The sequence below is a fragment of the Balaenoptera acutorostrata genome, chromosome 8 (assembly GCF_949987535.1).
Source record: "Balaenoptera acutorostrata chromosome 8, mBalAcu1.1, whole genome shotgun sequence".
Classification (NCBI taxonomy): domain Eukaryota; kingdom Metazoa; phylum Chordata; class Mammalia; order Artiodactyla; family Balaenopteridae; genus Balaenoptera; species Balaenoptera acutorostrata.
The window spans coordinates 26,954,696-26,970,403 of record NC_080071.1 but is presented as its reverse complement, the minus strand read 5'-3'; the positions used below and the strand labels follow the sequence as shown (position 1 = coordinate 26,970,403).

General features: G+C 37.2%; 1 protein-coding gene across 7 annotated transcripts in view; it reads right to left on the bottom strand.

Annotated features, from left to right (window-relative positions):
* The window catches only part of LOC103019313 (sodium channel protein type 2 subunit alpha), a 150,178-nt gene that overhangs the window by 59,632 nt on the left and 74,838 nt on the right, over positions 1–15,708 (bottom strand). For all 7 annotated transcript variants that reach the window (XM_057550729.1, XM_057550732.1, XM_057550728.1 and 4 more), the window contains 5 exons: positions 15,328–15,391; positions 13,624–13,765; positions 13,276–13,482; positions 11,509–11,796; positions 6,215–6,562 (listed from right to left, as the gene is read on the bottom strand). In XM_057550729.1, the coding sequence (XP_057406712.1) occupies positions 6,215–6,562; positions 11,509–11,796; positions 13,276–13,482; positions 13,624–13,765; positions 15,328–15,391 (1,049 nt within the window). The remainder of the gene's footprint in view (positions 1–6,214; positions 6,563–11,508; positions 11,797–13,275; positions 13,483–13,623; positions 13,766–15,327; positions 15,392–15,708) is intronic.

Sequence of the window (15,708 nt, the reverse complement as noted above, 5' to 3'; positions counted from 1 at the left end):
GGATCATGCCTATTACAGGATAGATAACCTTTTAGCATTTCAGTCAGTCCTATCTAGGACTTCAAACTGAAGCATATCACTCTTTGATTTACTCACAGGTTGAGCTATTAGATCTTTATTTATATATATTCATGTGGTTTAATGCATGAAAAGAACTTTAAAGTCTTCCCTAATATGTTCTCCTAAAATGAGAGTTCCACTTTAAAATGTTTCTGTTCATTATAGACAGGTAACATTTCCCAACATCCTTAATAATAAAAGTAATTTTTAGAACTATCTATAAATTTGTCTTACACTTACAACACAATCCATCCTTGGCATTGAAACTCTAATTTAAGGCAAAACATCAAATTGGGGGGGGGGGTCTTTGATTTTTAGCAATGTTGTAATGACTTGATATGTTTCTATTCCAAAATAAACTCACCAGAATTTCAATATGGGCAGAAATTTATTCCTATGTCAGGAGCTCAAACAATGAAGTTAATGGTCACAGGAAAAAAGGGCAAAACTCAAGCATTCCTAATGTGGGTCTGAGTGCTAATAATAAATAAGAAGTCACTTTTAGTTCTCTGAGGATTTTCCTTATTTCTAAAATAGTAATATGAGTCCTGTTCATCTACTTTATTGTGCTATGAATAATTAACATTATTTTATTAAACTCCATGCCTCTAATGCACACATATTCAAAAGCATACTTTCTACTCAATTGATAGGATTGTCATTAATGGGAATAAACATTCATTTAGGTCACTCTAAAATTAATTTTACTGTGAAAGAAAAGTAAAATTAATGAGAAAAGAAATAACCCCTCTCTGAAACTAAAGCTCTTTAAATTAAAAAGTTGTCTCTAGGAATTTAAAATATTTTGCCTTGTCAGAGAAAGACAAAGTTGGAAGGAAAAAATAGGGTCACTTATGAATTTGGTAAAGTAGCAGGATACAAAATTAATGCACAGAAATCTCTCATTCCTGTATACTAATGATGAAAAATCTGAAAGCGAAATTAAGAAAACACTCCCATTTACCATTGCAACAAAAAGAATAAAATATCTAGGAATAAACCTACCTTAGGAGACAAAAGACCTGTATGCAGAAAATTATAAGACACTGATGAAAGCAATTAAAGATGATACAAATAGATGGAGAGATATACCATGTTCTTGGACTGGAAGAATCAACATTGTGAAAATGACTATACTACCCAAAGCAATCTACAGATTCAATGCAATCCCTATCAAACTACCACTGGCATTTTTCACAGAACTAGAACAAAAAATTGCACAATTTGTATGGAAACACAAAAGACCCCGAATAACCAAAGCAACCTTGAGAAAGAAAAACGGAGCTGGAGGAATCAGGTTCCCTGACTTATAGGAATCAGACTATACTACAAAGCTACAGTAATCGAGACAGTATGGCACTGGCACAAAAACAGAAATATAGATCAATGGAACAGGATAGAAAGCTCAGAGATAAACCCACGCACATATGGTCACCTTATCTTTGATAAAGGAGGCAAGGATATACAGTGGAGAAAAAACAGCCTCTTCAGTAAGTGGTGCTGGGAAAACTGGACATGTACATGTAAAAGTACAAAATTAGAACACTCCCTAACACCATACACAAAAATAAACTCAAAATGGATTAAAGACCTGAGTGTAAGGCCAGACACTATCAAACTCTTAGAGGAAAACATAGGCAGAACACTCTATGACGTAAATCACAGCAAGATCCTTTTTGACCCACCTCCTAGAGAAATGGAAATAAGAACAAAAATAAACAAATGGGACCTAATGAAACTTAAAAGCTTTTGCACAGCAAAGGAAACCATAAACAAGACAAAAAGACAACCCTCAGAATGGGAGAAAATATTTGCAAATGAAGCAACTGACAAAGGATTAATCTCCAAAATATACGAGCAGCTCATGCAGCTCAATATCAAAAAAAACAAACCCAATCCAAACATGGGCAGAAGACCTAAATAGACATTTCTCCAAAGAAGATGTACAGATTGCCAACAAACACATGAAAGAATGCTCAACATCATTAATCATTAGAGAAATGCAAATGAAAACTACAATGAGATATCGTCTCACACCGGTCAGAATGGCCATCATCAAAAAATCTACAAACAATAAATGCTGGAGAGGGTGTGGAGAAAGGGGAACCCTCTTGCACTGTTGGTGGGAATGTAAATTGACAGAGCCACTATGGAGAACCGTATGGAGGTTCCTTAAACAAATAAAAATAGAACTACCATACAACCCAGCAATCCCACTACTGGGCATATACCCTGAAAAAACCATAATTCAGAAAGAGTCATGTGGGGCTTCCCTGGTGGCGCAGTGGTTGAGAATCTGCCTGCCAATGCAGGGGACACGGGTTCAAGCCCTGGTCTGGGAAGATCCCACATGCCGCGGAGCAACTAGGCCCATGAGCCACAACTACTGAGCCTGCGCGTCTGGAGCCTGGGCTCTGCAATAAGAGAGGCCAGGATAGTGAGAGCCCCACGCACCGCAATGAAGAGTGGCCCCCGCTTGCCACAACTAGAGAAAGCCCTCGCACAGAAACGAAGACCCAACACAGCAATAAATAAATAAATAAATAAATAAATAAATAAATAAATAAGTGAAAAAAAAGAGTTATGTACCACAATGTTCATTGCAGCTCTATTTACAATAGCCAGGACATGGAAGCAACCTAAGCGTCCTCTGACAGATGAATGGATAAAGAAGATGTGGCCCATATATACAATGGAATATTACTCAGCCATAAAAAGAAACGAAATTGAGTTATTTGTAGTGAGGTGGATGGACCTAGAGTCTGTCATACAGAGTGAAGTAAGTCAGAAAGAGAAAATCAAATACCATATGATAACACATATATATGGAATCTAAAAAAAAAAAGGTCATGAAGAACCTAGGGGCAAGACGGTAATAAAGATGCAGACCTACTAGAGAATGGACTTAAGGATATGGGGATGGGGAAGGGTAAGCTGGGACAAAGTGAGAGAGTGGCAGGGACATATATACACTACCAAATGTAAAATAGATAGCTAGCGGGAAGCAGCTGCATAGCACAGGGAGATCAGCTCAGTGCTTTGTGACCACCTAGAGGGGTGGGATAGGGAGGGTGGGAGGGCGGGAGATGCAAGAGGGAAGAGATAAGGGGATATATGTATATGTATAACTGATTCACTTTGTTATAAAGCAGAAACTAACACACCATTGTAAAGCAATTATACTCCAAGAAAGATGTTAGAAAGAAAGAAAGAAAGAAAGAAAGAAAGAAAGAAAGAAAGAAAGAAAAAGAAAAAATAGGGTCACTTAAAGGTCATCTAGTCGCTTCTGCTCTATTTAAAATTATATGTGTAATCCTATATCTGTCTAATTTTTAGTGCTAGATTCCAAAATCTCTAATGATATCACCAAGGAAATTCTTTCTTAAGTTAAATTGCTTCAGTTGAATTTATGTGTAAAGTGCAGGATATTGTATGCTTTGGAGGGTGGCATTTGTCTGCAGCTCTTTATCTTCTGTTCTCTTTTCCTCTCTGCAGTCTTGCAAAGCCCCTTCTTTGGCCTGCACCTTCAGCTCATGTGGCACCATATGTTGCAGCTCATGTTGCAGTGCCCTGCCTCACACCTGACTGCAGCACTGAAGGACGGACACAAGGCAGCAGGAAATAGAGATCACACTAGGCTTTCTTTCAAACTGCCCCAATTTGCCTTCAGAGATTTATCCCACCCTCTCTGATATGACAGGAGTTTTGTGGTAATTATTGATAAATGCTAAATATCTTCTGACAGACTGACATTTTTTTTATATTTATGCAAAGAAGTTGTGGATTTATTTTTGTTTGTTCAATTAACCTTTATCAAGATCAGTGATACTCACACTTTAGTATGTGTAAGAACCATGTGAGATACTTGTCAAGGAAGAAGAAATCCCTGATCTTGCTCTCCTCGGCCTTTTGGTCTGAGTAAGTCTGGGCCCAGAAATCTCCATTTCTTTCTTTAAACCACTTTATTGAGGTATTATCGGCATGTAAAAAGATGTATATATTTCAGGTATGCAACTTGATGAGTTTGGGGATAAGTATACACCCATGAAGCATCACCACCGTCAGGTCATAAACATTTCCATCACCTTCTAAAGTTTCCTTCCACTCCTTTTATTATTGTTGTTGTTGCTATTTGGGGTAAGAACACTTAACATAAGATCTACCTTCTTAGCAAATTTTAAATTTACAATTCAGTATTGTTAGCTCTAGGTCCTATACTATATAGTAACATATCCAGAATTTATTTATCTTGCATAAATGAAATTTTGGACCCTGTGTTCATCAAACTCAGAGCAGCAGAGAGTAGAATGGCAGTTCCCAGGGGTAGAGGGAGGGGGAAATGAGGAATTTCCACTTTGAAAAGTATCCCAGGGAATTCTGATGTAAGTAGTCTGAGGATGAAATATATTTTGAGATACACTGGGTTAAAATGAAAGTTTTTGTTTCCTTGGCCATGTCTTCTTTTCCATTTAAGAAAATTAATGGGAGGTAATATTGCAATACGGATAGAATGTAGGTTCAGTAGTCAGCATACCTGGAGTCAAACCCTAGCTCCACCATGCACAGGCCTGTTTCCTCCTTATAAAATGAGGATAATATTAGTAACTACGATAAAGGGCTGTTGTGAGGACTAAATGAATTAATGCATGTAAAGTGTTCTGGACAGTGTCTGGTACATAGTTAGCCATGATTATTTTTTAAGAGAAGTTGACATTCCCTTTGCATTCTTCCAGTTTCTTTCACAACAGAGTTCTACTTTTTTCATGATTTGATCTGACTCCAGGATACCTGGACATTTCTCTGGGAGAAAGTGGTGGGGAGAGGCTATGTGAAAAAAGTGAAGAGGGGCTTCCCTGGTGGCGCAGTGGTTGAGAATCTGCCTGCCAATGCAGGGGATGCGGGTTCGAGCCCTGGTCTGGGAAGATCCCACATGCCATAGAGCAACTGGGCCCATGAGCCACAATTGCTGAGCCTGCGCGTCTGGAGCCCGTGCTCCGCAACAAGAGAGGCCGCGATAGTGAGAGGCCCGCGCACCGCGATGAAGAGTGGCCCCCACTTGCCGCAACTAGAGAAAGCCCTCGCACAGAAACGAAGACCCAACACAGCCAAAAATAAAAATTAATTAATTAATTAAAAAAAAAGAATGTCCTGGAGGGATTGCTTTGTTAAAAAAAAAAAAAAAAAAAAAGTGAAGAAGATCAGTGGCTATGTCTATAATCCAAGGTAAGAATCTCCTCTATTAGGTGACTGCAAGCTGACTCCATATGATTTTAATGTAGCTTAAAGAGCTCGTCCAACTATAATGAGTAGAATTGTGTAAAAAAAAGAATCATACAGAGAAGATTTTAATATGATTCTGTAAGCTATAAAGTATAACCAATGACATTGCTAGAATATTTTTATATTGGCAAATGAAATCTTATTTAATACCGAACTTAAAAAGCACCTATGTTTTACAAAGGAAATGTCAATAACATATCCCTGTAAGTATCTGGTATTTAGTTGAAACCCTTTTTCATATGCATGATTTAGGGCCACTATGTTTATTAAAAAATTCATGACGGTAATATAAAAATTGAAATCTGCCCTAACAATTACAACACATGACTTTACCAGGTACTTCGAGTGGCTTCTTTACCACACAGATGTACAATGGTCATTTGACTGGGTGCTAAAAATGTTACAGCACTCTGACCTGCCAAGAGGAAGAATGTTGCATTGCAGGATTTAGATGTACTTAGTAATACTATCTACTTCAAGTGGAAGTATTAAGTTCTTCTTTTAAAGGAACAGAGATAACAAGATCCTTCAGATAAGTATTTATATCATCTCTTGCATTTACTTTGCTTATATTAACTAATCATAATGCATGATAAATTGTTGCTATACTTTTTGGCAAGTTTCATTCTGTAGTAATAATGATGAAGGAATACTTCTAATTATAGTCTATGAGACCCAACCTACGTTTTTAATTCATTTGAGAAAAGTCTGAATTGAACAATTTGGCAAAATAAGTTCATAACTTGATTGAACTGACCCCTGGCCTTTGGACGTTAGACTCAGTAAAATACACACGTGTGGAAATCGAAACCCATTCCTGCCTGCAACCAGCCACAGCTCCCTCCCCAACAGCTGCAGGTTTCACCGGCCTCACCTCTGGCAGGAGCTGTCCAGCAGGAGATGTGAGGGCAGAAGGGCCCCCGACCAGGGAGACCACGCCGTTGCAATCCACAGCACTGTGCATCTTCCCGTTCATGGGCAGAACGGGGAGCACCCTGGAGGCGCGGCTGGCCTGGCTGACGTTGCTGGGGCGCCGCTCCCCGTGTCTGTGCGGCACAAACAGAGAGTCTCTTCTGCTGTCGTTGTCTTCAAAGGTGCTGTGCTCGTCATCAGCAAAGTCATTCTCAGAGCCAATATCCTTGGCTCGACCTCTGAAGCTGAAAAGGCTCGCCCTACTGTTGCGTCTTGGAGAGAAAAGGGAGCCACGGATGCTCAATAAAGACTATCAATAACAAGAAAGGAAACAAACAAACAAACAAAAAACAGATGAACAGAATTAAGTGCTGGTGTCCTGAACAATATGAGCCTGGACTCTTCATTTCATAGCTGTTGACTCACCAAAGGTAAGGCATTGGACAGGTGGAATCAAGGGCTCCTGTGGCAACTGCTGGTGGGGTTCTGGCACTTTCTACTAGGTTCAGGTCTTTTGTTTTGCTCTCCCTTTTCCTCCCTTCCTTCATTTTCATCTTCTGAGCTCTCATTTTCTACCATTTTCTTCTACTTTACCCATGACTTCAGATAGTCAGAAGTACCCCCCTGAAGACTGTTTTGTCTCATTTCTGGCACCTAGAACTGAAATCTTTGCCAGACCCTTCTCTAGAAACTATTCTTATTTAACAATCCAGTGGAAAGCAATTAAGTACACAACTACGTTTTGATCCTTTGAAGCCAAAACTACACCAGTAAGAGTTCACTAGTGCCCACACCCGGATGCAGATCTCACCACCGAGGAAAATAAAACCGATCTTGCTAGTAGGTCTGTTTAATTATAGAACAAGGAGCAACTTCTCTCCTTCCCTTTGCATATTTCATAACGGTCCTCATGAATAATTTAAACAAATCAAGCTGGAAGAACTGTATGATTCATTCCCTGATTTTCACTCTTCCGTCTCAAGAAATCTAAAGAGCACCATATTTACAAAAACCTGGTCTTCACTAAGTATCTGGTCACAACCATTTGACAATTTTCTAGATGGCTACAATGTCATTGCCATCATTCAGTTTACTTTGATTCGCAAACATAGTACCATTGAGCACAACAAATCATTTCCTGTTTATTACTAGTCTATTTTTACAACCTCACTCTAGTGAGCACTTGTTTCTGTTTGTCCAATACCCATTTGTCCTTTTTCTGTTGACAGTACCCCGATTATCTCCAAGAACTGCTCCCCAGGCAAGACCATGGCCCAGGTCTAGCCAATGAGTGTATTCCATGCCTCTGGCCATAGAGACTGGTTTGAAAATGGGTAGGAGACCCTGCATGGTCCATTGACAGTCACCAATCTCTTGTATAATTGTTGGGAAAGAGGTGCATTTTCAATTGAGGTTGCTAAAAAATATTGAATGTAAGTTTGGAGCCATGGTGGGCATCTTATCAGCATATTGGAGGAACCTGGAGATGTGGAGTAATACTTGGCCCTGATAACATGTTTTGAGCCTTTGGATCTAGCTGTGCCTAAACCTACTCATTGATATCATTTATATAATTTAATCCTCTTTTTTGCTTAAGCTGGCTTAAGCTGGATTTCTATGATTATTAATAGAATACCAACTTTATCATTTAACCATTACTAGTTTCATCTTTTTATCTCCAAAGGATTTAAAGCTAACTAAAATTATTATTTTGTACCCATATATTTTTTACATTCCCTGACTAATAAGTATACATTTAACTTTATTTTCAGCTAAAGAATATTCTTCTCAATAACAGCTATAAACATCTATAAAATGTCTATAATCTTTAAACACTATCTTATGTTATATGATCTTATTAATTATTTACAGAAACACATCTAAGAGTACTGATCTGCTCCCACAGCAGAACTTATTTCTTCTTTTCCTATACCCATGTTTTTTCATCCTGTTATCAACTTCATTATTCTTTTCTTTTATTGTTTCCATATGAGTATTATTATTATTTTTTTTTTAATATTTATTTATTTATTTGGCTGTGCCAGGTCTTAGTTGCAGCACACAGTATCCCTGACCAGGGATCAAACCCGGGCCCTGTGCATTGGGAGTGTGGAGTCTTAACCACTGGACCACCAGGGAAGTCCCCAATACGAGTATTTTTTAAACTTCTCCTACACTATCCAATTTCTTTCATGTCTCCTTTCTCTCCTTTCACAAGGAACTTTGAATTAGCTATAAGGACATAACAGTTACAGAATTTCTGACCTACTGGTTATCATTACCTCAAAAAGAAGCCAGATAAGAAATGCTTGGCAATAAGAAATAAAGTAGAAATTATGTATACGTACCACTCTTAGTAAGAGTTTTTATTTTAACTACAAGTACTCCCCTCAATTAGAGCCAATAGAAGGGCTGGAGAGAAATAAGTTATTAAATTGCACACAGTGTTTCTCAAAGTTCAAAGGTGAATTATGCCACAGAAGAGCACAGTTTACATATGGCAGCTCTATGAAAAATGACTGTTTCCCATCTGTTAGCATTAACTTCCACTGTTTACATCGATTACATAAATCCATAGCAATCAAATGCTATGCCACAAATAGAGGATGGACAATAAGAAAAAATCTGCCAAACCAAATGGATCTCTAAAAACTCCTGGTTTATCACAAATATGGAGGGAAATAATAACTTCAGAAAGTCAACAGTATCTTATAAAGGCTTCAAAATAAAATATTCAGGTTGTCTTGAGACGTCATTAGAGATTGCACTCTTGACTTTCTTCTTTCCCTTCTCCCACACTAACAAGTCATATTGAAGTCTAAAACATATTTCATACAATCCACCTACTCTACTGAGAAAATTATAATCCTATGGTAAAAGTATATATATTTTTCAATATGAAAGTAGAAACGGTTACCAACACAGTTGCCTATCATGTCACTACAAAACAATAGTTTTTAATACTTTTGGGCCTTAGGCCCTTGAAAAATCTAACAAAAGCTATGGACCCTTCATCACTGTACCCAGGTTAAGAACCTGGTTCACTATTTTCAGTAGCACTTACAGCGTCTTGCAAAGTGGGATTAATATGATTTCAGCATCCCTCCCTTTCTTTCTCTACCTTTATCTCTCTCTCTGTGTGTGCCTCTCCATTGCCCTCTCCATCTTCTTAGTTACTTGTTTGTCTACTTCTTTATCAGATAAAAATCTTTAGTTCTATTTTTATACACATACCACTTCAGAAACGAATATCAATGTGAGCCAGATATTACATGTTGTGTGAGTGATCACCTATAATGCCCAACTAGGAAGCAGAGGTTTTAAGAAGACAGTATGGGGAAAATGTTATGTCTTTGGACAAAATTTACAGAAACAGATGGGATAGAGCCTAACATTTTCAGACTTTACTATTTTGCCTAGAATTAGTTCTATCGGACTTGAAATGAAGCAAATTGGAATAACTCTGTGGTATCTGTTGGTTTGCAGTTCAGATTTAGGTAGTTTTTCCTCAGGTAACTTACTTTCCTTCTTCCCTCCCTCCCTCCTTCTCCTTTTCCTTTCCTTCAAAATAAACAATGCTCTAAAAAGGGGATTTGATGTTTTAAAAATTCACATTTATTAAGATTAGTATCTCCACTAATGTAATCATAATGATGGTGACAACAACATGAATGGGGTGAGTAAATGTTGATATTTATTTTAAAACAAATTCTACTTCAAATTTGAATTCAACCTCACTAAGCCTTTAACTTATCCTATCTTATAATGTTACCTGGACTTGGAGTGAATCAGGCTGACATAAAAATTTATATGTATTAAACATAAGGTTATGTGACTGTGTATACTAAAAAATGTACAAAGAGCATGTATAATCCTAAATATACATATCTTTTAAATGAAATCAAATAGTAAATTTCCTCAACAGTTTCTTAAGATTTTTAAAAATATTTTTATTTCTTTTATTATTATTATTTTAAAAAAATTTTTGGCCATGCCACATGGCATGCGGTGTCTTACTTCCCTGACCAGGGATCAGACCTGCACCCTGTTGCATTGGAAGGTGAAGTCTTAACCACTGGACCGCCAGGGAAAAAAAAAGATTTTTTTTTTTAAGATATTCTTTCTAGTCAGCCTGATACAGTGGAAAGTTCAAGGGTATTAGTGTCAGGCCAAATCTGAATGCCGCTTCAACCTTTAATAACCAGATGACATTGGGCAATTATTTAACTTCACTGAGCCTAAAAAATAGTGAAAGTAGTACTATGCAGCGCTGTTAACATTAATTATGGTAGAATAAGAAGAATGCCAAGCACAAAACAGGCACTCACCGAAGAATACCAGCCTTCCCCTGTCTTCACATCTGCAGATTGGGGATGAAGATTATAGTACCACCCTAGGGCTGTAGTGAGTGGCTTCAAGTAGCAATGCACCACGTAGGTGTTAGCTATTATCACTGCTATCAGTGTTGTTCAAATGGTGACTGTTAACTGTATGGATATTAAGCTTTCACTACTGAAAAACCGTATTTCTGGTAATTCTCTTGGTAATTTCAAAGACAATTAAGGATCCTAAATTTCAAAGTTTCAGCAGCTTGTGTTGGTACATAAGCCAGAAGCATCTAGATATCATTTTCTGCACTATGTGAGTCAAGGTATTCTTTTCATGCAAGTCTCCTTAAACATGAGACACAGATAATCAAGAGCAATTAAGCACAACTGCTTATTTAGCGTCATAAATCTTCTTCAGTGCACGTCTACCTAAAATTTTTGATTACATTTTCAGAAAAATTTTGCTTCGGTTTCCCTTGAAACAAGGACACGAAGAATACACTCCTCATAAGTTCACACATGCATGGGAACAACTGCACAGATGGTCTGAGAGAATCCACTCTTCACTTCTAGGAACCTGTCACTCAGAAAACCTACAATTCACTGGGTCCAGGCACCACAGCTAAGAAGGGACAGTAACAATCTACTGATGATTCCTCATGTAGAAGAGCGCCCTGAGGAGTCTCAGAATCACAAGCCTTCCCAAGCCCAGTGGGATCTATGCTCTAAAACTGCTTTCCTGAATTCCAAAAAGTTGTAAAACTCACAAATTCCTTGAGGTGATAACCAAAACACTCAATGATCGTCACCATTCTGAAAGCATTGTGCCATCCAGGAAGAAGGCAGTTTTATCTAACCAAATTCTGGCATATCTTAAAACAATTGTGTTTGTTATGACAACGCAATTTATATAATCTAATATTTTTACCTGGTGTGGAGAGGAAAACCTCTTTTCATATGTCAGCCTGCTTCCTTCTAAGGAAAAACGGAAACCTTTTCTTCTTATGCTGTCTTCAGATTCAGATTTGCGGACCCCATCTTCCTTCTCTTCTTCTCCAGACTGTTCTTTCTGTTTCTTTTTCTTCCGTCTGTTTTTCAGCTCTTTTTCACTCTTGGAGCTCAACTTTGATGCTACTGAAGAACTTTCTGAGAAAACCCCTATCCCACCAGCACCACTGAAGTCTCTTGATTCAGCAGATGCTGCTGCAGCTGCTGCCTAGAAGGGTTCAAGGGAGATGGTAGTTGCATATACGCTTTGAAAAACTCTATGTTACTGCTTACTTTATCTTTGGTATCATGAATATGTGATTTTGAAAAATGATTCTCCATTCTAGTATGTATCTGGAAAACAATGCATTGTTGTTAGACCGATTAAAGAATTAAAATGAACAGAAAAGGGGAAGATGATACATGTGACTTCAATGAAGATCTTCAACCTGTAGCCTCACACTACACTTCCTAATTATCTAATAAGATGAATAAGATACTCAAATATCATAATGATTTTCTTCTGTGATTTAAACAATATCATAAGAAGGAAAGAATTTAAGAACTAAAGGTTTCCTATTTTAACCTGATCCATCACACTTCCACTTGACAATGACGTTTAGTGCCAGTGTAAATTATTAAATTTAATTCAGTCAAGTATTTTGTTTCAATAAACCTTTTTTTCTCTTTGACTTAAAATGATTATTTCACTAAGAAATGCACAACAAAAGCAGAGTATAGATTGTATATAAGAAAATCCCAGATCATGGCATCTGAATGAATTTGTAAATTTCAACAGTACAGTTATTGGAAAGAAAAAGTGCTCAATGCTGTTGCTGCTACGCCAGTATATTTTATTTATCTGATCTTTATTACACATTGATATTGTAAATTTCAACAGCTCAGTTATTGGAAAGATAAAGTGCTCAGTATTGTTGCTTCTAGCCCAGTATATTTTATTTATCTGATCTTTATTACATATTGATATTTAGGATATTCCGTGTTAAAAGGGAACTGTACTCTACATCAAGAAAAGACGAATATAGGCAATTGGATTAATGACATTAAGTCAAACAAATATAACTAGAGAAATTCTTGCCTTATTTCGAAGCCTCATCAGGCCAAATTATAGGATTTACAGAGTAGTAGGCAAAGAATGTAATGATTTAGTATGTTTATGTACCAGTGTTTTCCTTATGCGATCCACAAACTTGCATTTAAACACTTGAAATAGAAAATAAATATTAAATAGGTCTTTGTCTTTCTTCCAGACTCTATGAAATAATCTTCTCAGTTTGACCCTGGTTTTCTGACCTTTCCCACCTCTAGCAACACTAACGAAGAAGCAATTATAACTGAATTCTGCTTCCTCAGAAGATTAAGAAAATACTTCAACTGAAGGCATGTAGGTATAACTACTTTGTGAGCTTGAGTGAATAAAGGGTCACAAGGGAGAAAAAAATGTCAACAAAGTCATTATAATTCGTCATGTTTGGATGCCATTACTATTGACAGTAAGTAATCATCAAAATAAAATAATAATCTCCTAATAACCAAACAGGCTCCTAACACTTACCAAATACATATGACTTGTTTCGAATATCAATTACCACTGCTGATTTTGTGCGTTAAATGACTCTGATCTCGACAGTGTGGTCAGAGAGCTGAGATAAACAAACACAAAAAGGCTCGATGCTTGCTACTATACCTGAGCTTCTTCTTGTTGCTTTTTTAATTGTTCAAGCATCTGCTGAAATTCAGCTTCTTTCTGTTCAGCCTCTTCCAGCGTTGCCTGATTCTGTTCCTCATAGGCCATGGCCACCACAGCCAGGATTAAATTTATAAGGTAGAATGAGCCCAAGAAAATGACTAGCACAAAAAATATCATGTATGTTTTCCCAGCAGCACGTAATGTCTGCAAAAATGGAAGAGATATTTTATTAAATTTTATACAGGATGTTATGAGCTCACACTCTAAGCAATAAAGTATACTATAGCAGTTCTCTTGATCTCAGTATTTCATACTTCCCAGAAGAATCATTTTATCTGTTCTCACCAGTTGATAAAGGTTTTCCCAGAAGTCTTGAGTCATAAGACGAAATAAGGACAAGAAAGCCCAGCTAAAGGTGTCGAAGCTTGTGTAGCCATAGTTGGGGTTTCTACCAGCCTTCACACAGATGTATCCTTCTGGACACTGGCTGTTATTAGGTTAAAGGAAAGAGAGGAAGTCAGTAACTATAAGTTGGATGGCTGGCTTTCCTGTTTTTATAGACGCCAATATCCATTTTATGAGACACCAGGGAAAGCAGATTTCTCTCACTTTAGCCAGTGCTCAACCCAGCACTTAAGTGGACTGATTTACATAACAACAGAATCTGCTAAGTCTATTTGTGGATTCCTCTGTGATTCATGATTGTCATTATTATATTTATCATGTCTCCATATAAAAGCAATCATATTATGATTACTATCTTCTGGGATTTGTGAACATGAACAGAAAACTAAGTCTACAGGGAAAAATTTGATTTTCACTGAAGACATCTAGAGGCAGAAGTGTGTTGAATGTGGAGGTAGGCATGAGGGCTAAAGAAAAGATGGTGGGGGCACATTGAGAGGAATGAATGAGTCTGCAGAGTGAAGGTTTCATAGTATGACCTTAATGATCAAGCTGACCTGGCCTCAATACTGTGCCTGACACTTCTGGGCTGCGAGACCTTGGGCAAGTTTCCCACACTTGCTAGTCTTGGAGAACCTCATATGTAAGAAAGGGCTAATAACAGAACCTGCCTCCCAAACTCACAATCATTGAATATGGTATCATATGTAAAACATTTAGTATAGTACAGAGAAAGAGTTAAAATCAGTCTGTTTTACTTATCACTAAGATCTGGAGATAAAGGCAGCACAATCTTTATCACATGAGCCAAACGCAAAGCCTGATGCTGATACCATTGGGAATTTTGCTACAGGTATTAGCTACTAATGTCCACAATATCATCTTCCACAGAAAGAACATTAGATTTCTGTCTATGATTCTAAAATCTTGTCAACTAGAGAAAGGTAACTATTTCTCTGAATTTTCCTCCTTGCTTTAGCTCCAGGTACAATACTTCTTAATAACAAGCATTCACATGATGCCAATCATAATAATTAAAAGTACTTATTGAATGCTGTAATAGCTAAACATTCATTAATCCATTTAATTCTCACAGCCACCCTATAATTATTCCTATTTATCACAGGGGGAAATCAAGGCAAGGAGAGGTGACGTTATATGGTGAAGTCTGGGTTTGAATTCATGTAAACTCTCCAGTCTATGCTGTTAACCGCTTTGCTAAAATATGCTAAACATGTACTCACCACACCTCAGATATTGACATTATCTTCAGATATCTTACATTTTATGCCATGGAGACCACATTAGCTTATATAGAATATCACACTCATAAAAGAACATGCTTATGAATTCTATTAACTTAAGCTTCTTATGTATATGTACTGCTTTTCCCTATATTTTCCGTTGCACTAATTTGCAAGATTAGCTGTGACCTAGTATGGAAAAATAATTGCTGCGTATGAGTGAGTGTGTGAAGGAGGTGAGAATCCACACTTATCCCAGCTATTTTGAGAGTCAGCGTGAAGTGGAATTTATGGAGGGCTTTGAATGAGGAGCAAGCGGGGGCTGGATGGGTGGAAGGTAGCAGGTTATTAAGGCCGATGGAGCAGTGTGGACTGAGACTCAACACAAAACATCACTTACCCTGCATCTGAGCTGTTGCCACAAAGCAGAGCATCATTTTGCCCTTCCAAAAAATAGAAGTGACCTATTTAAAAGGGCAAAGAATAGAAAGAATCATTAAAAAAAAAAACCTTAAAACACTTCAACCATTGTGCCTAGGTAACAAAGCTTACCTTTTTTTAAACCATAATGAAATTGATAAAATAATAAATATGTATAGGGCTAAAAGAAAATATTTTAATAATAATTGAATATTAAACAAATATCAAAAAACATTTTTGATTAATCAAATGTTTAGAAAATTGATTTAAAAAGAAATTTTTTGGTAAGGAATAACTATTATAGCATTCTCTATCAGCATTTATTGCAAATATAAACTCAAATTGCTTGGGATAATTCAAA